Source organism: Sesamum indicum, linkage group LG5 (assembly GCF_026168435.1).
Source record: "Sesamum indicum cultivar Baizhima isolate 11 linkage group LG5, ASM2616843v1, whole genome shotgun sequence".
Classification (NCBI taxonomy): domain Eukaryota; kingdom Viridiplantae; phylum Streptophyta; class Magnoliopsida; order Lamiales; family Pedaliaceae; genus Sesamum; species Sesamum indicum.
This window is the reverse complement of record NC_142661.1, coordinates 18,911,671-18,936,240: the sequence shown is the minus strand read 5'-3', so window position 1 is coordinate 18,936,240 and position 24,570 is coordinate 18,911,671. Positions and strand designations below refer to the sequence as shown.

Below are 24,570 nucleotides of genomic sequence, written 5' to 3'. Positions count from 1 at the left end.
ATGTGCTGGAGGACGAAATGGATCTTTATTAACATCAAGCGATCGAACTACCATAGGTGTACTCAATGGATGAGCTTTGTCCATATGAAAACGCTTAAGGACTTTTTCTATATAGTTCGATTGATGAATGAAAATTCCACCCTTAGTATGTTCGAACTGCAGGCCGAGACAATACTTTGTAGTGCCTAAATCTTTCATCTCAAACTCACTTTTTAAGTAATTAGCTGCTTGTCGAATCTCTTCAGGAGATCCAATAATATTCAAATCATCAACATACACAGCTATGATTACAAATCCCGACTCTGTCCTCTTTATGAATAAACATGGACTTATTTGATTATGGCAAAATCCTTTCTTTATTAAGTACTCACTAAGACGATTGTACCACATACGTCCTGATTGTTTAAGTCCGTACAAGGACCTTTTCAATTTGATGGAGTACATATGACGAGACTTTGACTGTAATGCTTCAGGCAATTTTAATCCTTCAGGGATTCTCATATAGATATCTGTATCCAATGACCCATACAGATATGCAGTTACCACATCCATGAGCTGCATTTGTAGTTGTTCAATTACTGATAAACTGATTAAAAATCTAAGTGTGGTAGCATCCACTACAGGTGAATATGTTTCAGTAAAATCAATTCCGGGCTTTTGAGTAAAGCCTTGGGCCACAAGTCTAGCTTTGTACCTTACAACTTCATTTCGTTCATTTCTCTTGCGTATGAACACCCACTTATAGCCAACAGGTTTGACACCTTTTGGTGTTGGAGTTATAGGTCCAAATACTTCTCGCTTATTTAGCGAGTCTAGCTCATCTTGTATGGCCTTTTTCCAACTTTTCCAATCATTTCGATGTCTACATTCCTCCATAGTTTGAGGATCATTTTCATCTTCATCCATGATTTGGACGGCTACAGAATAGGCAAAAATATCATTCATTTCAATTTCTTTACGATACCAACCTAAACTGTTATGAGCATAATTAATAGACATCTCGTAACTGTCCTCGAGATCTTGCTCATTGCTTTTGGAGTCATCAGATAAAACCGCTTCAGGGATTTTATCCTTAGAGACACTAGTGGTCACATTAGCATCATGATTAATTGAGACGATATGTTCCTTTCTCTTTCGAGGATTTGCATCTTTAGAGCCAAGTGGTCTACCACGCTTCCGGCGTATTTGTGACTCAGATGCATTTGATTTATTAAGAATCGCTTCAGGGACTTCTAAACGAGCTGGAACATTTTCAGCCGGAATATATGATTTTGTGACCTTTTTAGTATCTATCAATGCTTCTGGTAGCCTATTTGCAACACTTTGCAAATGTATGATCCTTTGAACTTCAAGTTCACTATCATTTGTCCGTGGATCCATAAAAGACATAGATGTTGCATTCCATGCAATATCTTTCCTTTTAATCTCCTTATCTACTCCCCCTAATGCCGGGAATACTGTCTCATTAAATTGACAATCCAAGTACCTAGCAGTGAATTGATCACCGGTCATTGGTTCAAGGTACTTAATAATTGAGGGAGATTCAAAACCAACATAAATTCCCAATCTCCGTTGTGGCCCCATTTTAGTTCGTTGAGGAGGGGGTATCGGGACATACACCGCACAACCAAACACCTTTAAATGAGATATATTTGGTTCTCTTCCGGAGACCAATTGTAATGGAGAAAATTTATGGTAAGCGGTAGGTCTAAGACGAATTAGAGCCGCTGCATGCAATATTGCATGCCCCCATGCCGATGAAGGCAATTTTGACCTCATCAATAAGGGTCTAGCTATTAATTGTAACCGCTTAATTAACGACTCTGCCAGGCCGTTTTGAGTATGTACATGAGCAACTGGATGCTCTACAACTATCCCAATTGATTGACAATAATCATTGAAGGATTTAGAAGTAAATTCTCCCGCATTATCTAGCCGTATCCTTTTAATAGGATAATCAGGAAAATGAGCCCTCAATTTAATAATTTGGGCTAACAGTCTTGCAAAAGCAACATTTCGTGTTGACAACAAGCTTATATGTGACCAACGTGTTAATGCGTCAATCAACACCATAAAGTATTTAAATGGCCCACATGACGGTGTTATTGGCCCGCATATGTCTCCTTGAATTCGTTCAAGAAACATAGGAGATTCTACATTCACTTTTGTCATAGATGGCTTTGTAATTAATTTTCCAAGAGAACAAGCCGAACATATGAAATTGCTTTTAACAAGGAACTTCAGGTCCTTTAGTGGGTGTCCATGTGAATTTTCAATAATCCTATACATCATTGTTTTACCTGGGTGGCCAAGTCTATCATGCCACAAAGTAAAAATACTTTGATCAACTAACTTCGGGTTAGTGATACTATGTGTTTCAACGGAGCTTATCAATGTGCCATATAAACCAGAACTATATGTTCTCATTCTTTCTAAAAATTTGCTTCTGGCCAGTTTTATATGTTGTAAGGTACAGATATTCGATACCATTTTCATTCATAGTTTCAATATGAAAACCATTTTGTCGAATATCCTTGAAACTCAATAAGTTCTTTTGTGATTTACTCGAATATAAAGCATCATTGATATGTAACCTTGTTCCTTCAGGTAACAAGATTGTAGCTCTTCCGGAGCCTTCAATAAGATTACTAACTCCTGAAATAGTACTCACATTTGTTCTTGTCATTAACAAACTTGAGAAAAATTTCTTGTTTCTCAAAATTGTATGCGTAGTTGCACTATCAACAAGACAATGTTCCTTGTCATTGAGATTTGTAATGGCTTGATCCATTCTATATAAATGAAATAGACATATAATAAGTAAAAGGAACACTTCATTCATAAAATATAAAAGCATTACTCGATAGAAGAAATACCCTACAAATGAAAGTAAACATAACTAAATACTGGAAACATACTGATAACATTTGGGATAAATCTAATCAACAAGCATGTCGAAATCCTTAGTAATGTCGAAACCCACGTTCCCTGTACTGCTGCAGGAGTACAAGGTTGGATGCATGAAAAGTAGAAAATGTTTTTTCCCAACATTTGTTCAGCCGTCACATCTTCTCCACATAACCTCAACTTTGATACAATTCGAAACATTTTAGAATTATATTTAGCAATCATTTTGAAATCTTGCAGTCGCAATTGTATCCACTCATATCTTGCACGTGGTAAGATTACAGTCTTTTGATGGTCAAATCGATCCTTTAAACTCTTCCAGAGTTGAAAAATACTTTTGACTGTTAAATATTGAGACTTCAGGCTCTCATGAAGATGATGACGAAGCAAAATCATTGCTTTAGCACAGTCTTGCTCAGAAGCAACAGTATTTTCTTTTATTGTTTCTCCCAATTTGCTACTTGCCAAATGTAGTTCGGCATCAAGAACCCATGATAGGTAGTTTTTTCCAGAAACATCAAGAGCAACGAAATCCAATTTTGTGAGATTGGCCATTAAGCTACAACAAGTTAATATGCACTTTTAGCATAATATTCAACATATACATAAAAGTAAAATAATATGTATTACATATGATATAAAGTAAAAATGACATGAAACATTACTAACATTAAGTTACATATAAGTTACCATGTAATTAGTATGAATTATAATGGCATGTATACATGGAATTAAATAAAAATGTTTGCCTTAAATCTTATAATGTTACAAATAGCAATTAAATGGTATTCATGCCAAATTATTTTCTTAATAAATAAATTTTGTTGCATATACTAGCAAAACATGTAAAATACATACGTGGGCATATGAAGCAAAACTATGTTATCGAAAAATTATCAGAAATGAAATAAATAAACGAAGAAGCATCGGGCTTCTTGATCAAGCCATTATCTCAAAACACTTCAGGTGGTGAGAAAATTAAACATATACTTATCATCACTTCAGGGATGATATTGCACATAATTGGTACAAAATATTTCACCTACTACTGGAGATGATTTTAACTCATTACTTACTTCAGGAAGCAATGAAATTTTATAGAACATATCCACTTCAGGGGATAAAATCAAGAATTGTATGCCTGCTTCTGGAGGCAATATCACATCCACTTCAGGGGATAAAATCAAGAATTTATATATATATGTCTACTTCAGGAGACATTGAATTATATAATATAATTACTCATATTTTATTATGAAATATTCAAGGATACAAGTAACTATGATATTGTAGAGGTAAACAAACAAAGAAGAAAAATTATACTAATAAAATTATCATTTTACCTTGATCGATCGTAACGTAACGTCGTGCTGATAACGTGTTATAAACTTAGAGAAATTCTAAGTTTATTAGCCTATCACTCTTAATAGAATATAAAGTAAAATATATGTATTTCTCCAACAAACTTTCTTTGTTCACTACAAAATCACCTTACAAATGAAATACATGGTGGTATTTATAGACCACCAAAATTGTGGTTACAAAATACATCATAACTATTTTAATTACAAATTATAATGGGGGATACAAAAGGGTGTATAACATAATGGGTATTAAAAAAGAATATGAAGAGGTGTATGCATTCATATATACATATTATATATAATAATGTGAATATTTTCTATCAAAATTCTAATAAAATAGAGTCAGCTATAAATCAAGTTTTTCTGAAAGGGATGACACGATGTAATTTTACATTTTTGTAGAGGGGGTTTAAATGTACTTAACTCTTAATATGGTTATTAAATAAAAATATAAAGAAAGTAGGAAAAAATCTTGAAAGTCGGCTATGAAAAGTTTTGTGGTGTTGGTATGAGGAAAGATGGAAGGGGATGGCATGGCCTTGACCTTGACCTTTAAGCTTTTATAATAATATTAGTGACAAAAAATACATATTATCCTGACCAAATGAATGAAATAATAAGAATGCTGTGCCATAAACAAATAAATAAATGAAATGACATTGATATTGATATTTGACAGCCACCAAAGAAAGGTTATGATAAGTGATTGATTTTTCCTGCATGAGTGATTTTGTTGAAAAGGAGAGTGTGGGCCCTATCTATCTATCTATACAGAAAATGAGAGACGTGGTTACATAATTTTCACAAGTTTGGTATTACCACAAGACAAGAAGCTCTCTTAACGACAAGACTTGACTTTTGGGTCCTAATAATAATAATCTCCCAATTATTGACTTTTACTAAATCAAATCATTTCTCACTAATCCCTTATTACTTGCTAACCCGTTCTTCTATTCTTACTCACACATCTATTTACAACCTATTAATTACTACAATTTAATTATAATTATTCTAATTACTTAATTAGACTGCACCAAAATGGAAAAAAGGGTCCAAAACTTTGCTATGAATGAGAGCGCGAGTACCCCCATTCCTTCCATAAACTCGCGCGTAACAGTTCACAGACAACACAAGACTAAGACTACAAGTGGATGCCACTCGAATACTTACAAAATCCTAAGTTCACTCTCTACCCGAGATTCTGTTTCTCCCACCCGCCTCCCCTTGCGTCTGTATGAAAACCATCGTGTCTCCTCCCAACGGAGTCTGCTATGGAGGTCGAACCTCTCAACTCCACCACTAATCCTGCTTTTTCCTTCATCAATCACAACGAGTTTCGGCTCGAGGAGGAGCCACCGGTGCCGCAGGAAGTGGCTGTTCAAATGGCCAAGAACGAAGCTCAACGGAGGGACAACGGAGCGCCGGTCAGTCCCGTACATGCTCCCGCGCGATCGCCGTCGGGTGCCGCTGCTATGAAAGTTCAGAAGGTTTATCGGAGCTACCGTACCCGGCGCATGTTAGCTGACTCCGCTGTGGTTGCTGAAGAACTGTGGTACTTTGATTCTCATTATCTAGATTCGCGTGGAGATGTTGTTTTATTTACATTATCGCTTAATGGGCGCCTTTAAGGGTTCTTTCTTTGGATAATTTATAGTTATCTCATGCAAGATGATTTTATTAATAAAACAACGGCGTGTAATAAGTTGTTTTTGCCCTTTAGATGATTTCCCTCTGTCTGTCCATCGTTTTTGCTTTTGTCAACTGTTGAGATGATATTGATTTCCTGGTGGAAACCGAAGGTGGCAAGTGCTGGATTTTGCACAATTAAACCAGAGCACAATCTCGTTTTTCAACTTCTTGAAGCCAGAGACAGCTGTGTCGCGGTGGAATCGTGTCGGTTTGAATGCTTCCAAGGTGCACCCTCAATTTGTAACTTTTTTGTTGACAGTTAACAAACCACTAGACAAGAATAACAAGTAGTAAGAATATAAACGGTAATATGAACAATATGAATTGAGCCAACAGTTGTGTGCGATTGTGTTTATGTTGCTAAAACATGTATACAGGTAGGGAAGGGCTTGTCTAAAGATGCCAAGGCGCAAAAGTTGGCTTTCCAGCACTGGATTGAAGCTGTGAGTTGCTTTTCTGGTTTCCTTTTCATATACTTTATATTGTTGTTTATCCGTTTGAATGGTGTTTCGTTATGGTAACAGTTACTTTGAAGTTTGATTTTGTTTGCTGCGATCTGAACTAGATTGATCCGCGGCATCGCTATGGGCACAACTTGCATTTTTATTATGAAGAGTGGTGTAAGACTAATTCTGGTCAGCCTTTCTTCTACTGGTGAGAAACTTTAAACTGCTTCCCGTCCAGCAGACTTGTTTCTTCAAGTGTTATTTTGTCTTTGGAGAATTTTTTTCCGTAGTGCTTCATCTTATCTGGTCAAACATGATGATTACTTGAAAAATTGATTCATGATATGGGCTAGGATAAACACGGCCGTGGTAAACGTATGCTGTAAAAAGTTGCTGGTAGATAAATTTTTGAAGAATTTGTGTTTCTTCGAAAAGAAAGATATGATGAGGAAGATGATGAAATTTGTATCAGTATTTTGTTCATGGCTTTTCATGTCCATTGTAGTTGGGAAACCAGCTATAAAAATAATTTGCTCTAATATAAAGCGAAAAAGCATGTTCAGAGTTGAGACTTGGTAGTTATTATTGTACAGGTTGGACCTTGGAGATGGCAAAGAGGTTGACCTTAAAGAGTGTCCAAGATCAAAGCTTCGTCGACAATGTATCAAGTATCTTGGGCCGGTATGTCACTGATGCAATCATCTGTATTTTGTTCCAATCTTTCTTTAGCTTTCTCCAAGGTTCAGGCTCATTGCATCATGTGTATATAGTAGTATCATAACACCATTACGTTCTTTTTGTCCCATCTTTTCTCTGTTCAGCAAGAGCGAGAACATTACGAATTCGTGGTCGTTGATGGGAAGATACTGCACAAAGTCACAGGGAGACCTCTTGATACGACCAAAGGATTACCGGGATCTAAATGGATCTTTGTCATGAGTACCTCTAAGAAACTCTACACTGGAGAGGTATAGGTCTGACAGATGAAGTAAACTTACTTTTCTGATTCTGATGTCTGATCTTTCTTTCAATTCTCCATTTCTTACGTTTAATTCATCAAACATCTACGTGGTACTTACATCCAGAAAAAGAAAGGATTGTTCCACCATTCCAGCTTCCTGGCTGGAGGGGCTACTTTAGCTGCTGGAAGGCTCATGGCAGAAGATGGAGTACTTAAGGTACTGTCTGAAGATTGCTGTAGTTTAACTTGTTGCCTTTGAGACAAAACCTTTCTATCACACTAGCTAGAGCTGAAAGCCAAATTAGAATCATACCCGATGCCTCCCAGTTCTATACTGCTTTAGTATCATAAATTTTAATTGCAAGGGCCAATTGAACTTTCTAATTTTTTCTCGGTAATTTCTTCTTGTACTAGATTTTAAATTCAGTTGACATAATACAATAATATTTTATGTTCTTCAGTGTATCTCAGCTTACAGTGGACACTATAAGCCAACTGACGATAGTCTCGACAGCTTTTTATCATTTCTCAAGGAAAATGGAGTTAACCTGGTTGAAGTGGAGGTATGTACCTCGGTGTCTGAGAGCAGTATTCACTTCAATACCATTAAGCATGATACATGCTCTTTTAGTAGTCCTAGGGGAGGGGGGGGGGGTGGATTTATGGGTGGTGGGGGCTATACACTCCCGGTTTTCTTGAAAAGATTATATGGAAATGCCTGATTCTGCTTCTGATATACAAACATTCTGTATTATTGTGTAGGTAATTTCTTTCCTTCCCACTCTCTCTCTTAACCGCACATAATTATGGCTTTTGTTTGTGTAACGCATGAACTAAGAAATGAAACTCAATATTGCCTGCCATTTAAAGAAGCTGACGAGCAAATTGTAAACTTGTCGCACATGTACTTTGAGTAGGTCCAACCGTCCAAGTTTAACATGATCTAAAGATGTTCCATCCGCTGTTACGATGTAGTTTTCCTCTTTAATACTATTGTTCATATTTTATCAGATACAAAAGGTAAATGAAGACTATGATGCCAATGAAAGTGGAAAATTGGCTGAGGATGGATCTATGTCTGAAGTTCCGCCAGCATCAGATTCTTCACCATGCGATCTTCCCAGTGAAAAGGAAGAACCGTCTTCAGAGAAACCTGAAACTTCTCAACCGAAAACTATAACCGAGTACAAAAGGACACTCTCTGGTGGTCTTCAGAGTCCCAGAGCAGATGTCCCGAAGACAGTAATACTGCAAAGGATCAACTCCAAGAAGGCTGCAAAATCATATCAATTAGGCCATAAACTCTCCATCAAATGGTCTACTGGAGCTGGCCCCAGAATCGGCTGTGTTGCTGACTACCCTGTAGAGTTGAGGTTGCAAGCATTGGAATTCACGAACGTCTCTCCACGAGCATGTGCTCCGGTGTCAACCCCCAGGCCAATCACTACTCTCGATTCTCCTGCTTCTCCATCACATCTCAGCAACGAAGGCCTCACAACTTCCTGAGTTTCAAAGCTCTCCAAATGCTTTCTAGGAACTGAATCCAAGTAGTTGAGAGTATTTATGTAGAAAATTGCTTTCAGGGAGTAGAAATGTAGGCCTCAATTTCTACTATAAACTATGTGGGAGGTGAAATCCTGATGATCACTAGTTGACATGATCAAGTATAGCAATCTTTGAATACGGGTTTTCGGCTTTCTGAATGGAGAGTGGAGTTTGAGCAGTGGTCTAGTGTTTGTGCATGTAGGTCAGAATGTGGAGAATAAAGATGAAGGTTAAATTACAATTATCGGATAATTATAAATATCTCCTTAATCTTTGGCAAACTACAAATTCTCTCTGATTTTGCAGTCAAGTTTATTCCGTTAGTTTTTTATTCAATTTTTATGATGAAATGACCAAAATATCATTTTGTATTATAAATTATAATTACATATATATTTTTATAATTTTTACAGACTAATATTCTTTACAGATTATTTACTTTATCCACCTTCAAATTTTTTTTATATTTTTTTAAAAAATTAACAATACTAAAGTTGTAATGTTCATTTCACTATTTAGGGGTTATATAATAATTTTTTTTATTTGAGAGAAATATTTTGTTATTTTCAAACAATGAAAATGTATTCATAATTAGGTTAATTATATTTAGACCCCCTCTGAAAATAATAAAGTATATTTTCACCCAAAAAGAATTTGTAATTATACTTACACCCCATCCAAAAATTTTCAATTTATACTTGACCCTCTTTCATTAGGATTTGGATAAAAAATACTGACAAAAGCAAAGCAAAATACATAATTTTTAATTTTCTCCCTCATTAATATTTATATATATATATTTGTATTGTAATATATATATGGAATGAGGTTAATAGCATTATATATTTTTTTTATAAGTATAAAATTATTAAATAATAAATAAAATTAAAAATTTATATAATATTTTTAGCTAACATAAGTATTTCTTGTCCAAATCCTATGAAAAAATAAATTATAATTTAGACTGAGATGAATTAACATAGTTAGATGAGTATTAGATGTGGGGTAGGGGTGGAGTGTTTCCACAAGAATGAAACCTTGATTGGCTTGTACGGCGTCTTGGACTGCATTTTTTATTTTAATTTTATAATATAATAAAAGAAATTAATTTAAAAATGTTGCATCGTGAATGAAAGAGTTGGCAATTCCCCACGAAAAAATTAAAGAGAAGGTAAAAGTGAGACGTGGCAGGTGGGAGGCATGGGATGGTGCTGACACCGAAGATTTTCGCCCTCAACTGGCATAACACTTGCCCTGCTTTGGCACCTACGCCGGGACCTGTGCCCCATACTGCATTATGCTTCTTTCTCCCAACTTCACTCCTTTCACGTTTGTGCTTAAATTAAATCCCAGGGAACAACAGTTCAGGTGTTGGAATCTTGATGATAACAAGTACCAGGGTTCTTTGCCAGGCGGCGGAGGAGGAAGATGATCACATGGTGACCTGTGAGCGGGAGGCTGCCGAAGCTCTGGCAGCACTGGCCTGCTGCTCTAATGCCTCGGTTTCCGCCGAGCTTCATTGCTCCAGTCAGCAGGGAGCCATGTTCCCTTCTGCTCCCCATACCTCTCAGGTTTTTCTAATTTACTTTCTGTTTTCCTACTTGCGTAGATTGTCCAAACACCGTGGTCTTGGGTGCGTTGGAGTTTGTCATTTTCATGTTTGTTTTTCTTATGTCAATGCAATAAGGTAATAAAGAGAAAAGAACTAGAAGGATGGAGAAGCAGAAATTGATACTATTTTTCACAGAAGAGAGGTGGGCTATACATGTAATTACTATACCATGTGTGGGTTCTGCTTGAATTTTGTTGCATCGCCGAGCTTGAAGATTGGCAGCCAAGTGTTTGATCCTTCTCTTCAATGAAAATCAAAGGAAAGACAGTGGAAACTGTGTGGTGTTTGTCTTCTCTAACGTATTAGGCATTGACTTTTCCCACAATAATAGAAATCTACCCGAAAGAACGTAAAGAAAATTGCAAGAAGGTGGAGCACGATAGTTTATTTTGAAGCCAAAAAGAACATCCAAAAGCAAGGAAAAATATTTACTTAGCTTCTGGGAATGGATAACAAATTGGTAAAAGAAATAAGGACGAGAACTATAGGAATAGTCTTCTGTTTTGCCTTCTCTTGTGCCTTTCTCCTTATTCTTGGCTGTTGAAAGCCTTTATGGGCAGACTTATGTTGACAGTTTGATTAGTCCCACTTCTGGAAAGACCAGAGTTATACTGGCTAGGCTTCTCTCTTCTTCGCTCCATGTTCTGATATTTGCTTCTCAAATTGAAAAATGTAAATCTTGATGTAAAAAAGGAGAGGAAGCTCTAGCCAGGGAAGTTCCTGAATAGGTTGAAAGATTTTGCCCAATTATCAATTCCATGGTGCAAGGTATAAGATCTCAATTATGGTGGTGTCTCAAATTCTTACTACACCGATCCTCTAGTTTTAAGGTTTTCTTTCTTCTTTCTTTTTGGTGCTTACAGTTTGATAAGGAATTTATCTCTGGGCAATTGTTTTTTATGGAAATGGTCTATTATTACATGCATCAAGATTGCTGACTACATCATCTGGTACATCTCAATCGAAAGTTGATAAAGTACATAAACAATTTTAAATCACATTGCAGAACCAAAGGAAGCAAATAACAAGAAACAACAAATAACAACTAATTACTAAGAAATTTGGGACTTGGAGAGGCAATTTTTTAATTGCAAGGCATCAATCTTGAAACTAGAGCAAGGCCTCCTTGGTCTATCACAAAATGTTTTGGCTCCCGAACTAGGGACTACATATTGGAATCCTTAATCTCATAATTTTCAACTGGATTTTGAGCAATTCATGTGAAATTTATATTCTAAATGCTCAAAAATGTAGGAGCTAGTTCTTGATTTTTTTTAAATAGGATATGATGTAAGGTTTTAGTGAACAAAGTTTTTTTGTATTCTTCATGGGGAGACCTTGAATCCAGCATTTGGACTACTTGGCAGCTTCTGGTCAATGGCCTTGAGCAATTCTTATAATAAACGCATCCTGGAAAATGTCACGTATGCAACTTTGTTAACAAGTTACTCTTTTCTCTTTGCTGGACTTGGAAAATATCTTTGTTTATATCAGGATCAAGCAATAGCAGTCCAAGAGTGTTGGGGAAATACAAATAACATGGTTAGAAGTGCTTTAAGGGCTGAGGAAACTGTTAGAATTGTGGAATGCACTACTAAAAGTTATCAATCAAATTCTGCCAACAGGTCAAGGCAAAATTTGACGGAGGTACATGGAAATTGGATGTCTTCTTGAATTATCAGAATGTGCTCTTTTTGTCTTAGTTCTCTTCCACTCAGGCTGAGAGGGAAGCTCGAAGGCTTCGCCGAATCTTAGCAAATAGAGAATCTGCCAGACAGACAATTCGTCGCAGACAGGTGCCTGTCTGCCATCAATTCACTTTTTAACGATCCTACTTCCTCGCATTTCTGTTTTTGTTTTTTTCCTTTCTCTATGTATCGTACTTGCAGTTATTGTTTGGTAAGAAGCTTTTCATTTTTTAGGTGGACCACATTTACTTCCGTTCTCGCTTTCTACATTTGCTTTTGTCTTACATGGAAAGCTACTGTATCTTATTTTCGTACTATTACTCTACAAAGTGTCTCGTCATAAAATCCAATCATAGGTTCTGACTGCTAGGAAAGAAGGCTAAGGACATAACTGTTTTTCTGCTATCCTGTGGAATTCAGTATCATCTAATATTTTTGGTTATGATTCTCTGTGTAATTATAGTTTTCCTTTTCACTTCTGCATCAGGCTATGCACCTTGAGTTGATCAAGCAAGCAGCTGATCTGTCTGAGGAGAACAAGAATTTGAAGAAGGTACACTAACTTTCCTTTCCTACTTTTGTTTGCAGCTTTAACCTTGGCTGGCAATTGAGTCAAAATGGCTTGTCAAATTGCGCGTACCTTATCTATTTCTTGTTTATATAGAAGATTACTAAAGATGCTTTTTCTTTGAATGCATACTCTTGTGAGAAGGAAAAGGAGCTGGCAGTGAAGGAGTACACTTCTTTGAAAGGTAGAAATGAATTTCTCAAGCTGCAGGTAAGACACCCCTTCAGCAGTTAGCTATTTTGTTCTTGAAAACATATTTCTCACTCCCTTGTTCCTGTGCATCGCTAGTTGGCTAATATAAAGAAGGCTGAACAAAGAGAAATGCAAGAAGCTCCTAATCCATCTGCGGAAGAGATACCTAGTTCTGCTACTACGGGTGCTCCTATTCTTTTATATTACCAGCCTTCTATATCGCCTTTCCTCTGGCCCTCGATTTTTGCATCTTCAAATGGTTGTCACTTGCAATGTGCGTCGCGTTCTGACATCATAAGTTCAGCTATGCACCGCATAGATATGCCCTCTTTAAATCAAGGACAAGAACTGTATACGAAACTAGGACATCCCTTGTTTGTATTAGCAGTACCCTGGCTACTTCCCTTTCTCAGTGGTAGCAATACAATTCACTCTCATTGTGATACTAATAAGAGACAAAATGAGACTTCATCAACTCGTCAATGCAGTTTTTCATCATCCTCGGACAGTCTGTTCGTGAAAGATGAGCATCAGTTAATATCAAACCTAAACATGATGATGGAGGCTTCCAGTTCTGCAAGAGCTATGCCTGTGGAAAACGTCTGTGCAGCTGGATTCACATCTCTGGCGGATGAAACTTGCAATTTCACTGCTGTTTCTGCCCCTGGGCATACATCACGTGGACTAGCCAAGAAGAATCAAGAGCCAATTATCCGCCGCAATGAAGATCCGGAGAACGTGTTTGCAGCAACTACGGCAAGGCGGAAGAGGAAGGAATTGATGAAACTAAAGAACAACCGCTCCCAACTTGTTCATATACATAGCAAGAATCTTTCGGTCTCTGGTTAAGGTGGAATCGCAGAGGAAAGGTCGTTGAAACTTTTTGCTTGAGAAGGAAAAATATGATGGGAATACTTAAAAGAGTTCTAGCAAAAAATGGTTAAAAAGCTCAAGGATCAGAGTGGATTCTGTGCAAGAAATGACTCTATTGGAATGTTAATTATCTTGAAGCTGTTCTGTTCTGCTCTGTAAATACTGAAGATGGTAGCAACTCAATCTCTGTAACATATGCATAGTTGGAAATCAGCATAATCTTGGAGCTTACTCTTTCCGTAGGCCTGTTTTGTCTGAACGACTGCTCTGGAAGTTCTTTGGGAAAGAGGGAGACTCCCAAGTTCTGTATTAATGCAGGTTGCCCAGTTAAGCGGCATGCTTAATGTAATATCTTAACTTGTAACCCCTTCTACTATGGAGTGGCATCTTAGTATATGGTCTATGGAGATGGTATTGAAGACCCTTTTCTACATTTAAAATTTTATAAGCTTCTAACTTTGAAATTTTAACCAAAATACGAAATTCTAACAGGTTTGCTCAAATTTGAATTAATTATAGGATAAGTATAAAATACTTGTTGTGTAATTGGTGTACAATATAGGGAAAGTGATTGATTGCATCGCAATCGTATCATGTTTGTTCTGTGATTGATTTTGTTCGATCAAACTTAATTTATCGTGAAGATTTTCTCTTTAAAAATAGGATGTGTTTGTTCTATAATTAGTTTGCTTCGATCAAATCTAATTAGGATAAGCACTTTTTTCAAAAAGAATTAAAAATATCCTTGTTCCATAAATAAAACATAGATGCATTTTAACATAAACTTGAATAAATAAAGTATGTAACAATAAAAATCCAAAGAAAGAAATTCCGAACATCAAATTATGTTAATGATTAAATTTGTTAAGAATTCTTTTTATAAAATGGCCATTTTTTTATTAGCCGAATCAGTCGTGCTCAAAGATATGCTTTTCTGGACTATTGAAAATGTGCTGATTTATATTATTTTATGCAAATTACGTTCTTTTCTTTGCTTCTTTTGTTTTTAAGTAAGTTTATTCGATCACCATATTTCTATTGTGGGCTGTAGACATCTTGACAGAATGGGTCCGAGTTGGACCCAAACATCTGCCCAGAACCCCCCAATTAAGGCGGGTTAAAACTTCAAAAGGGTCTTGGAGCAGATTTTGTTTTACTGGTTTGGATGCGGATATCTTTCGAATCCGCCCCAATTATTTTATTTTTGTATATTTTATATATACTCACATAAAATATATTTATATATAAATAAAAAAACATATATAATTTATTTATATTTATATGTAGTACATAAATATAATATTTTCTATAAATTAAAATAATAATATAAATAATTTATAAATATTTTTAATGTTTATATAAGTAACACGTATTCTAATTTTTTTTAATATTTTAATCCCTAAAACACTCGCCATTAAATCTACCAAAAAAATATTAGTTTTTCAATAATATTATTGCTTCAAGTTACGGTAGTATTATTTTGAAAAAAAAAAAAATTTATATGAACATTTTAAAAACATTGAACCAGGTCGATCGGGCTCATCCCAACAGGTCCGAAATCCAGGTTCAGGATTTCTTGGTGGGGTGGATCGGGGGTTTGGCAAATTCGTTCGGTTGCCATCCTTAATCTTGATTAGCTCATTTTTTGTATATATGGGCATGAGAAATTGGCTTGGCATTGCACTAAGTATGTTGTAGGCGTAGGATGACACAATCAAGTGAGAATAAACACCCTTTTCATCATACAGATGATGCTTTACAGCAATGGAATTGCCACAAAAGTGAAGGTGTAAGAATACACTAATAATCTGTTGGAAGGGAGACAAGAATAGGACTTCTAACATGATGCTTGGAGTCGCTCCAGGATAGTGATCCGGAGAGGTACCACATATTCTTCTGGATGCTTTTGCCTTTCAACATCACTTTAAACGACTTCTTCTGGTGAAGCCGGAAAAATCTCAAGATGTTGGGAGTGACTTCGACTGAAAGACCCTCCGGGGGCTCAATATCAACCACATACGTTGATCTACCGATTCCAACGTTTGTTACAGTACGATAAAACACAGCTGATATGACAGAATCAGTGTTATCGACTTTGAGATGTATTGAAGGATAGTTGAGTCCATCCGCTCCTATTGCTTGTGTAATGTTTGAGCAATTGTAGTTTTTGCCTGTTATGAGAGCAACATCTTTGCTTTCGTAGCCCTGTTTGCAGAGAAAACTAACGTAGGATTTTGTGCCGATGTCATAAACCAGGCCAGGATGCACTGCTGCTCTCGGGTTGATTTCTCCTGAGCCAGAGGCTAATTCAGCCTCCAACGGCTTTATCTTCATCGGTTTTGCTGCAAGAAAGTTATCGACATCAATCACTTTGTCCACACTAGAGCGTATTAGTATAGGAAAAGACAGAAGCATACAAGTGGTCATTAGAGCAGACTTGATCGCAGCAGGTGACCATCTCGGATGGAAGGATTTGATATAGGCAGCAGCCCCTGCAACATGAGGGCATGCCATTGAAGTTCCAGATTCTACGTTGAATTTCACCACTCGTTTGTCGCCTTCTTCTCCGGTAACTGTGGTGAATTTTGAGTAAGCAGCCAATATGTTAACCCCAGGCGCAGAAATGTCAGGCTGTAGATTTCAGGCTTAGAATGGAGAGGGAGCCAGAAAGATGTGTGTTATACAGAAGCAGTGAGAGAATCTTGTCACCTTGAGAATGTTAGGACTTAATCTAGAAGGTCCTCTAGATGAAAACGAAGCTACGGCAGGGGCTGGAGCTTCCACAGTTCTTGTTTTGTATACAACAGCTCGAGCTGATCTATAACAGAACAACATTTTTAAGATTAAATGTAAGCTTAGTGTAGGAAAAGTACCACATTTGTTTATAGATCAGAACTTACCTAGTGGAATTTATGTACTTATCGATCCTCTGACCATCCTCAACACTGATATAGGTTCCAATTCCAATCGTGGCGAACGCGGTATCCAAATCATCGTTGCTGGACATGATGGTGCCGGCTCCACCCAGGTTTTGAACGACAGTATCACCGCCTGCTCCCTGGCAATACACGATTTTACCTTTCACCTTGTCCGTTCTCAGCGAGCCGTAATCACAGGCACTGTCACATAGCCATGAACTCAGTACTAACAATGAAGTAATATCATGCCCACATTAGACAAATCTTGCTATCCTCAAAGATTTGTTTAGGGAGTTCTTGCACAACATGAATATATCATTTCAGACAGAAGCTGAAACAGACAAATACTCTAATCCTCATACCAAGATTAGCAGCTATTCAGGTACCTGGCATTCCCATATAAATCTCCACTGAAATTTTTCGATTGAGCTCCATTTGTCAAAGGGTAGAACCCCTTTTCTGGAGCAAATGTATTGACTGCAATCCCCTGCCAAAAACCAATGAAAACAGTATATTCAAGAACCTTGCACAGAGACCAGAACTGAGAAAAGACCGGAAAGAGAGTAAACATACAGAAATCTTCTCTCCATTGCCCAACTTAACATCAGCATGAAACTGCCTGTCTATGGTGCTAGCTGCTACTGTCATGATCCACGGTGCAGCGTTCTGGACCGTGGCTTCATATGGTCCTTCATTCCCGGCTGCACAAACGGTGAGGATCCCCTTCCTGGAGGCGTGGAACGATCCGATGGCTATAGGATCCTTAGTGAAACTCCTGGATGCTCCGCCAATGGATACTGATATGATATCCACTCCATCAGCAATGGCTGCGTCGAATGCAGCTAAAATGTCTACATCCTCGCAGCCACTTGGCCAACACACTTTGTAACTTGCTATGCGTGCTGATGGCACCCCACCGCGTGCTGTTCCTTCTGCAATGCCGTATAAACTTGCCCTTTCTACAAACACGCCGGCGGCCGTGGAGGCGGTGTGTGTTCCGTGCCCATCGGTGTCCACCGGAGTAGTCTCGTAGGGTTGTACGCTGTGTGCGAGATTGAAGTATTGTGCGCCAATGACCTTGCTGTCAATGTTGGACAAGCATCAGAGCATGTATGTAAGGTTAAATTATATAGACCCCCGACTTTTTGTAAAATTACAGCTATACCCCTTAAAAAGTGCTAGTATAATATTTTTTTAGAAAGTATTTATATAAGCTTTGACTTTAAATGGAGGGTATAACCGTAACTTAATAAAAGACAAGGTGTTTTTTTGTGTCATAGGATAATCTTGAGGTATCAATACAATTTACCCTATATATAAATTGCAGTATAATTATGTTTATTCCCCATAGTTATAGTTTAATTACAAATATCACCCCATTAATTAGAATAATTACATTAACACCTCTTATCACTGATGTTAAATATAAATAAAAATAATTACGTCATGCCCCTTCGTTATGCTAAATTGCAAAAGTCGTCCTTATTATTTGAATTAATTGCATAAACAACACTAAATTTGTTATACTGACATGAAATCCCATCAAGCATATTTTCGTCTACAGTGAAAACCTATTAATGTAATAAAAGAATCTTAAAAATGTTGTCTGTGTATTAATTATTGAAAATTATAGAGCTAATTTTCATAAATTACTCATAATTAAGGAACTGTGTTAAACTTACTTGTTGCAACCAGTGAAATTTCCACCTTCTTCACATTTGCCCTTCCATTTGAGAGGGGGAGGTCCGAACCCCACATCATTAAAACTGGGGGATTCTACCCATACTCCTGCATGCCACATCAGCAACATCAATGGGTCAAGAAAATGAGTATCATCAAATTTACTTGCTGCCGTTCACGTGAATATGTATCCACATGGATTGTTAAATCAACGGTCAAACCAGTCCAATTAGAGAAATTCTTTCTAATTGTACATAAATCACACGACAAGTAAATGGCATTAAGTTTTCTTGTTACCTGTATCAAGGAGAGCTACTATGATGTTGCTCTCAGCCTGTTGATTTCTCTTCAATTTCTCCGACATTCCAAGAAAATCCCATGATCTTGTTGTCAGAAGGTTCTGTGTTCTGCTACGAAACACTGAGACAATGCCTTCTTTCTCTGAAAAAATAGCATTGCCCAAATTAAAGTTACATGGAAATTAAAGGTCTGAATAAAATCATAAATGTCTATCATGCATAACCACGTACGAGATAGTCGTCTTGCTTCATGGGGCAATAGCCTTGCCGCGAAACCATTGAAACTCCGCCCGTAGCTATGTATCTTGGAGTTCCTAGCTATTGTTCCACTGAAAATTTCGCCATTGTATATTCTTGTAAGAGTACTTGAGTATGGTTGTTAATTATTACAATCTATGTCTTGGTTACAAGTTGAATTAAAATGATCTATTACAAATTTTGATTGTATGTCCCGACGTCCCGTTCAATGAAATTGCATGCTGCTTAGACTATAATGGGATGTTAATGTACTGTTTCCATAGTAGCCGGTGTAATTACTTCAGAGAGGTCGTTGTAATTAATCCTAAAATTTAGAAAAGAAATGCGGCAGGCATGTAAGAGAGATAGAGAAGTATAGATGGTGTCAGTACTCTCCAATGGCCTGTACTAGAAGGTTGTGGTGTACGTCCATCAACGAAATCCTGTCCTCCGGCAGTTCTCCCATGTAAACAATGTACGGCTGTTCGAACACAGCACAAAATCTCATGAGTTCAAAAACTCTACCAATTCTTAATTAAGTACAATGATCTGCACGTATAAATTTTATATACACGACGTGTATGAATAGAGTTGGGGGAGAGGACCTGTCGCTCGTCGTCATCAGACGCATAGCTGGGCCTGTCAAAATCAAGAATACATAGACTGAACAACGTAAACAGTACTAGGTTCTTTGACAACATATTGGTGGAACTCGAATTTTTTGTGTGAAATTCAGTGTGTGTTTTAGGGTGCTTGAATGTGTGTTGTTAGTGAAGTTTAATGGAGTGATAAAACACATTATATATACATACACATTAGGTTGATAGGTAGGTAAAAATAAAAGTGAGAATTTGAAGGCATGGAAGGTGGATCGTCCCACTAAGGAAGAAGATTGACCACAAGAAATCCTGATCTAATGCGTTAGAACATCCATGCAACCTGATATTTTACCAAATCTGCCTGAATTATTAAGGAAATTAATAAGAAGTTGTACAATAAAATTTATTTCACCAATCAAAATCAAATAATATTTCTTAACCAAAGTTAATAAATCCAGCTGTTACAGTGTGGATGGAGGACACTACTGTAGGAAAATATTAGACATATAGAATTGTATGCCGAAAAATGTAATAGTATCTGCATGGAGGACACTACTGTAGGAAAATATTATGTATATAGAATTCTATACCCAACAATGTAATAATATCTGCGTTTTATTAATAATTATTATGGACGTATATAGAATATGTCAAAACAGAAAAAATTAGAAGTTTTTACTGACACTTTTGATATATATACTTAATGTTTACTATATGTTAAGATTGCGTATAATGTTAAACGATTATCTTATTTAAATGTTTAAAAATGACCTCTTATTTGATTTAATTCTGATACCATGTTCAACGATTTTATTATTTATAAAATTTAAACTGTTTGAGAGGACAAATATTTAATATTATATATTTTGATAGAGTCCAAACATTAATCATATGGTTATAAATTTAAGTAATAACCCATCATAAGTTTTTTAAAAAATAAAGTAAAAGAAAAATTGGAAATATTTTCATAATATAGCTCTAAAATAACAAAAAAAAAAAAAACAGATAAGTTTGTCAAAGAATAATTTATAATTCTAATTATCTTGAACAATAAAATATCTTAAGTAGGGGTGGCAAACAGGTTGGGTTAATTGGATGAGCAGATCGGATATGGATGAAATGTGTCGATTTTTTGGATTTTTATGGCGGATTTGGATAACTTGAAACCATCTATTTTTAATCGAGTTGGGTTCGAATTTTTAGAATCCAACCCGAAAAACCCAATAGGGTACTCGATCAGAAAAAGGGCAACATTCCGAAGGTTTATTTCATAAAACTAGATGTTTGAGTTTGTGCATTTTGCTACTATAAAAATTGAGTTTATTGTTGCTAACTTGCTATTTATGAAATTATATATTTAAAATGAGTTTATAAATTATAGGTGTTGGGGTATTGGTTATGTTTTTAGTTGGGTTCATGGACTTTTATGGTTTTTTGCAAGTGTACTTTATTTTGTAAATAAAGTTTCATTGCTTCATAATAAAAAAAATTTAATTTGCAGAAATTACCCGACCCCGACAGTCGTGTACCCTTCCTACTCGGGTTTGGGATCACACTACCCGGCCCGATTAACTCGAACCCGATTAGTCCGACCCGACACTCACCCCTGGATGCTTAAATTATTTGTTTTTCCTTTTTCCTTTCTTTGTTTTGCATTTATTTTCCTTTCTTCTCTCGAATTTCCTTCCATGCATGAGAAAGGGGAAGCGAATAGAGAAGAGGAAGTGAAAGTAGAAGCTGGGGAGAGAAAGACTAATGCTCTTTTATTTTCTTTTACTTTTCAAGGTACAGGAAATGGAAAAAAAATACTATTAATTAAATATTGTGAAGCATTGCTTTTTTTTTAAAAAAATAATAATTATGTACGAATAAGGATTTAATAACATGAGATTTGTGGATTATTGGATGAGTTAGTCAACAAAATATACACGACATGAGTACGTGTACTGCACCAATTAACACAGTAATTAAAATATGATGCATTAATTTAACACATGCACAAATCACTCTCTTTCTCCCTAATTATATTCTCTTATTTTTAAATTTTTTTTAGGAATATTCTCAAGAAATTAAAGAACTTGTCTTCTAGAATAAAATTTTTACTTTCTCAAACTGCGTATTCTCTCTATTAATATTATAATCATATTATATTATATTTTTTCTTCCACTACCTACTTTTGATACTAAAATTATAAAAAAAAACATATCATTTTTAGAATAAAACATTCTAATTGAGATAAGACAGATTAAAGTGTGTTTTTTTTTCTTAAAAAAAGAATAGAATAATTAAAAATATTATCCATTACATCCGAATAAATATAACAATTGTTTTGAATGAGAACATGCATCTGAAAAAAAAAAAGAATAAAAAAGAAAATTACCTAAATAAATCAAAATTATTCCGTCCATCACCATGGAAATGCAAAAAATATAAATAAAAAATAAAATAAAAATAAGTGGGTAAGAATAATATCACTGAATTGATCGATCAGCATTGTAAATGACTCAAATCGAGGTCGACGTATTTCAAGATTGTTTGAATTGTTATCAAGTTTGAAAAATTATATTTGAATTTATTTTGATATGAATATGATCACGAATGAATATTAAGTGGATCAAACGTGAATTGAGCTCGTGTAATTAATACTTTCAAATACATTTTTATTATGTTTGCACTACATTAATTGAGTTTAAAAGCTTGTCGAACGGAAAATTTTATTCATATTTAGTTTGTTAAATTTAATAAATCAAATTCAAATAATTTTTGTCAATTAATTTTAATCGAATATCAAATAATTTAATTTATTTCTTAAGGCACACTGAATATTTAGATCAAGATTGGGGACATACTACAGCCCGATTCCAAGTTCCAAGATGCATATATTGCTAAAATCGGAAAACATTCACATTGCAAAAGACTGGAAAGAAAAAAAAATAATTATACTCTTCTTTATTGAGATTTGATATAATTATACGTGTATTACATATGGTTTAAAAAATTACATGTAGCAATCTTAAACTTTGCTTTTGTCTAACAAATAAATCCATCTATTAATTAAAATTTACCGAATTTACTAATATTAACAAAAAACTCAGAATTTTTTTTTTGTATTATTTATTACTAATTTATTACAGGTCTAATAAATACTTTTATAATCAAATTACCCTCGCACGTCTTCACAATTTAACACATGTGAGGAGATATATCGTCAACTTTATAAGAGTAGTCTAGTTCAAAAAAAAAATTGTTTGACCTGCAATAAGTCAGTAATCAGTCCATTGATGGTAAAGATCGAGTTCATTCTATTTTTTTTGTTAATATCAGCAAATTCAATGAATTTTGATTAACAAAATGATTTATTTGTTAGTTAGAAGTAAACTTTAAGGGTGCTAAATGTGATTTTTTAAATCACAAAAAATCTATGTATAATTACAACAAACTTTAAAGAGAAAAGTGTATTATCCCAAGAAAAAGATAAAAAGATAAGAATTACCTCGTAAAACACGATTTTAGTTATATGCAGTTGAAGATGGTTACGTACAAACATTGTGAATCACATGTTCATAATTAAAGGTCGACACGCGTGCTTGCCCAAAAGACTTCGTGAGTTACAGTACACGTACACTTAGTATCATCGTGGACAGTGATGACATAATTTATTATATTTTTAAATAATTTGATAATTTATTATATTACATAATTAAATTATGAAAATATTTATGGAGAATTACACTCTCCTACGCCCGAAGTTTAATGTAATTATATATGAACGTTCTGTAGTTTAAATATATATAGTCCTCTGAAATTTATTTTCGTTTAACAAATAAATTCGTTCGTTAATTAATATATATCGAATTTGTTGATATTAAAACAAAAATCAACTAAAAAATCCCATTTACATATTAATGCATGTGAGAATATATATTTTCGTCATTATAAAGATAGTTTAATTAAAAAAAATTATTAACCCTGCAATAAATCAATCGAGTGTAAATATTAATTTTCATTCAATTTTTTTTTATTTATATCAAAAAATTCAATAAATTTCAACTAACGCAGGAACCCCATTTGGTAGGTGAATCTCAGAAAATTATATGTAATTTTTTAAACCTCATAGGGTCTAAATGTAATTACACTAAATTAAGGAAAGTGTAATTATCCCATTAATTTAAGGTTAATTAGCGTGGCTTAAAGTCGAGTCGTAGAATATCTAATTACAAAATTAATGTTTGTGCTGATTGTTTAAACGTTCAATTCCTTTTCCTTTTAATTATTAAAAAAGAATTCAATTACACACATTAGAAAAAGGAAAGATGCAAAAAGAAAATAAATAAATAAATAAAATCAAAAGGGCTAATTGCGGCCTTGCCTTTGCAGCTACATACGGCGCCCACTATAGATATTGTCCTGTTGTGTGTTTATGATAAGTTAGAATAACTTTATGTGCAGATTTTTTAATACAAATATAGCTTTTATTTTTGTACTGAAAATAAGTTGTATTTTTGTTTTAAAAAAAATTAAGCTGTAGTGAGAATGAAAAATATCAAATAGTGAAAAAGTAAAATATCAAAGCTGGGGTATTCAAAAAAATTAATGAGTTGTTAATTTATTTATAATATATTAACAAATATTGATCGTTAAATTAATTATAAATGTATGATTACTAACCATAATTTTTATTTATCTTTCATGAACTTATTTTAAAATAAAATCAGACATCTCATGAACTCTGAAAACATGTTACAATTAATATGTTTTAATAACGTTAGCCAAACACATTCTAAAATATGGTCAATACATAATCAATAACTTTAAATTAATCATTTAATGGATTCTAAAATTTAAAGTACAGTGGGTTTTCGATGCCAATTTGGTGGTACAGATTCGGACGCACGCCTGTGGCGACTATCTCTTAACCAAATCAAACCAAGTACAAACATACATAATATGAACTAAACTTTCAACCAATCACATAGTCTAGGAGCTGTCTA

The 24,570-nt window shown here is 35.0% G+C and overlaps 3 protein-coding genes across 5 annotated transcripts; 2 read left to right on the top strand and 1 right to left on the bottom strand.

The window, feature by feature from the left end:
* The first annotated feature begins 5,382 nt into the window (after positions 1-5,382).
* On the top strand, positions 5,383-9,200 carry LOC105161772 (IQ domain-containing protein IQM3). The gene is made up of 9 exons (XM_011079584.3): positions 5,383-5,823; positions 6,071-6,185; positions 6,338-6,403; positions 6,526-6,614; positions 7,000-7,087; positions 7,228-7,374; positions 7,492-7,584; positions 7,829-7,930; positions 8,379-9,200. Exons 1-9 carry the CDS (start codon positions 5,543-5,545, stop codon positions 8,871-8,873), a joined length of 1,476 nt encoding a protein of 491 aa, XP_011077886.1. The 5' UTR covers positions 5,383-5,542; the 3' UTR covers positions 8,874-9,200.
* Positions 9,201-10,060: 860 nt separating this feature from the next.
* LOC105161771 (uncharacterized) lies at positions 10,061-14,266 on the top strand. Of its 3 annotated transcripts, none has more exons than XM_011079583.3 (6): positions 10,061-10,483; positions 12,150-12,171; positions 12,243-12,320; positions 12,700-12,765; positions 12,925-12,990; positions 13,069-14,266. In XM_011079583.3, exons 1-6 carry the CDS (start codon positions 10,407-10,409, stop codon positions 13,819-13,821), a joined length of 1,062 nt encoding a protein of 353 aa, XP_011077885.1. In that variant the 5' UTR covers positions 10,061-10,406; the 3' UTR covers positions 13,822-14,266. The 3 variants fall into 3 exon arrangements, with proteins under 3 accessions (XP_011077885.1, XP_011077881.1, XP_011077882.1); XM_011079579.3 differs by having other exon boundaries at positions 12,019-12,171; XM_011079580.3 differs by lacking the exon at positions 10,061-10,483 and adding an exon at positions 10,490-11,292 and having other exon boundaries at positions 12,019-12,171.
* Positions 14,267-15,564: 1,298 nt separating this feature from the next.
* Positions 15,565-19,680, bottom strand: LOC105161770 (Subtilisin-like serine endopeptidase family protein). The gene is made up of 11 exons (XM_011079578.3): positions 19,585-19,680; positions 19,372-19,460; positions 18,974-19,071; positions 18,741-18,884; positions 18,446-18,551; positions 17,337-17,844; positions 17,150-17,250; positions 16,746-16,964; positions 16,555-16,663; positions 16,263-16,476; positions 15,565-16,187 (listed from the first exon to the last, which is right to left on the bottom strand). Exons 1-11 carry the CDS (start codon positions 19,678-19,680, stop codon positions 15,646-15,648), a joined length of 2,226 nt encoding a protein of 741 aa, XP_011077880.1. The 3' UTR covers positions 15,565-15,645.
* Positions 19,681-24,570: the final 4,890 nt, after the last annotated feature.

Bases quoted from the DNA above. Each gene is read 5' to 3' on its own strand.
- LOC105161770 (XM_011079578.3), bottom strand. From the start codon at position 19,680: ATGTTGTCAAAGAACCTAGTACTGTTTACGTTGTTCAGTCTATGTATT. The intron at 18,885-18,973 runs GTACGTGGTTAT...CTATTTTTTCAG, and splicing joins TGAAGCAAGACGACTATCTC to AGAAAGAAGGCATTGTCTCA. The intron at 17,845-18,445 runs GTAAGTTTAACA...CAACATTGACAG, and splicing joins AATTTCACTGGTTGCAACAA to CAAGGTCATTGGCGCACAAT.
- LOC105161772 (XM_011079584.3), top strand. From the start codon at position 5,543: ATGGAGGTCGAACCTCTCAACTCCACCACTAATCCTGCTTTTTCCTTC. The intron at 7,088-7,227 runs GTATGTCACTGA...TTCTCTGTTCAG, and splicing joins GTATCAAGTATCTTGGGCCG to CAAGAGCGAGAACATTACGA. The intron at 7,585-7,828 runs GTACTGTCTGAA...TATGTTCTTCAG, and splicing joins CAGAAGATGGAGTACTTAAG to TGTATCTCAGCTTACAGTGG.
- LOC105161771 (XM_011079579.3), top strand. From the start codon at position 10,295: ATGATAACAAGTACCAGGGTTCTTTGCCAGGCGGCGGAGGAGGAAGAT. The intron at 10,484-12,018 runs GTTTTTCTAATT...TGTTTATATCAG, and splicing joins CTGCTCCCCATACCTCTCAG to GATCAAGCAATAGCAGTCCA. The intron at 12,321-12,699 runs GTGCCTGTCTGC...CTTCTGCATCAG, and splicing joins AGACAATTCGTCGCAGACAG to GCTATGCACCTTGAGTTGAT.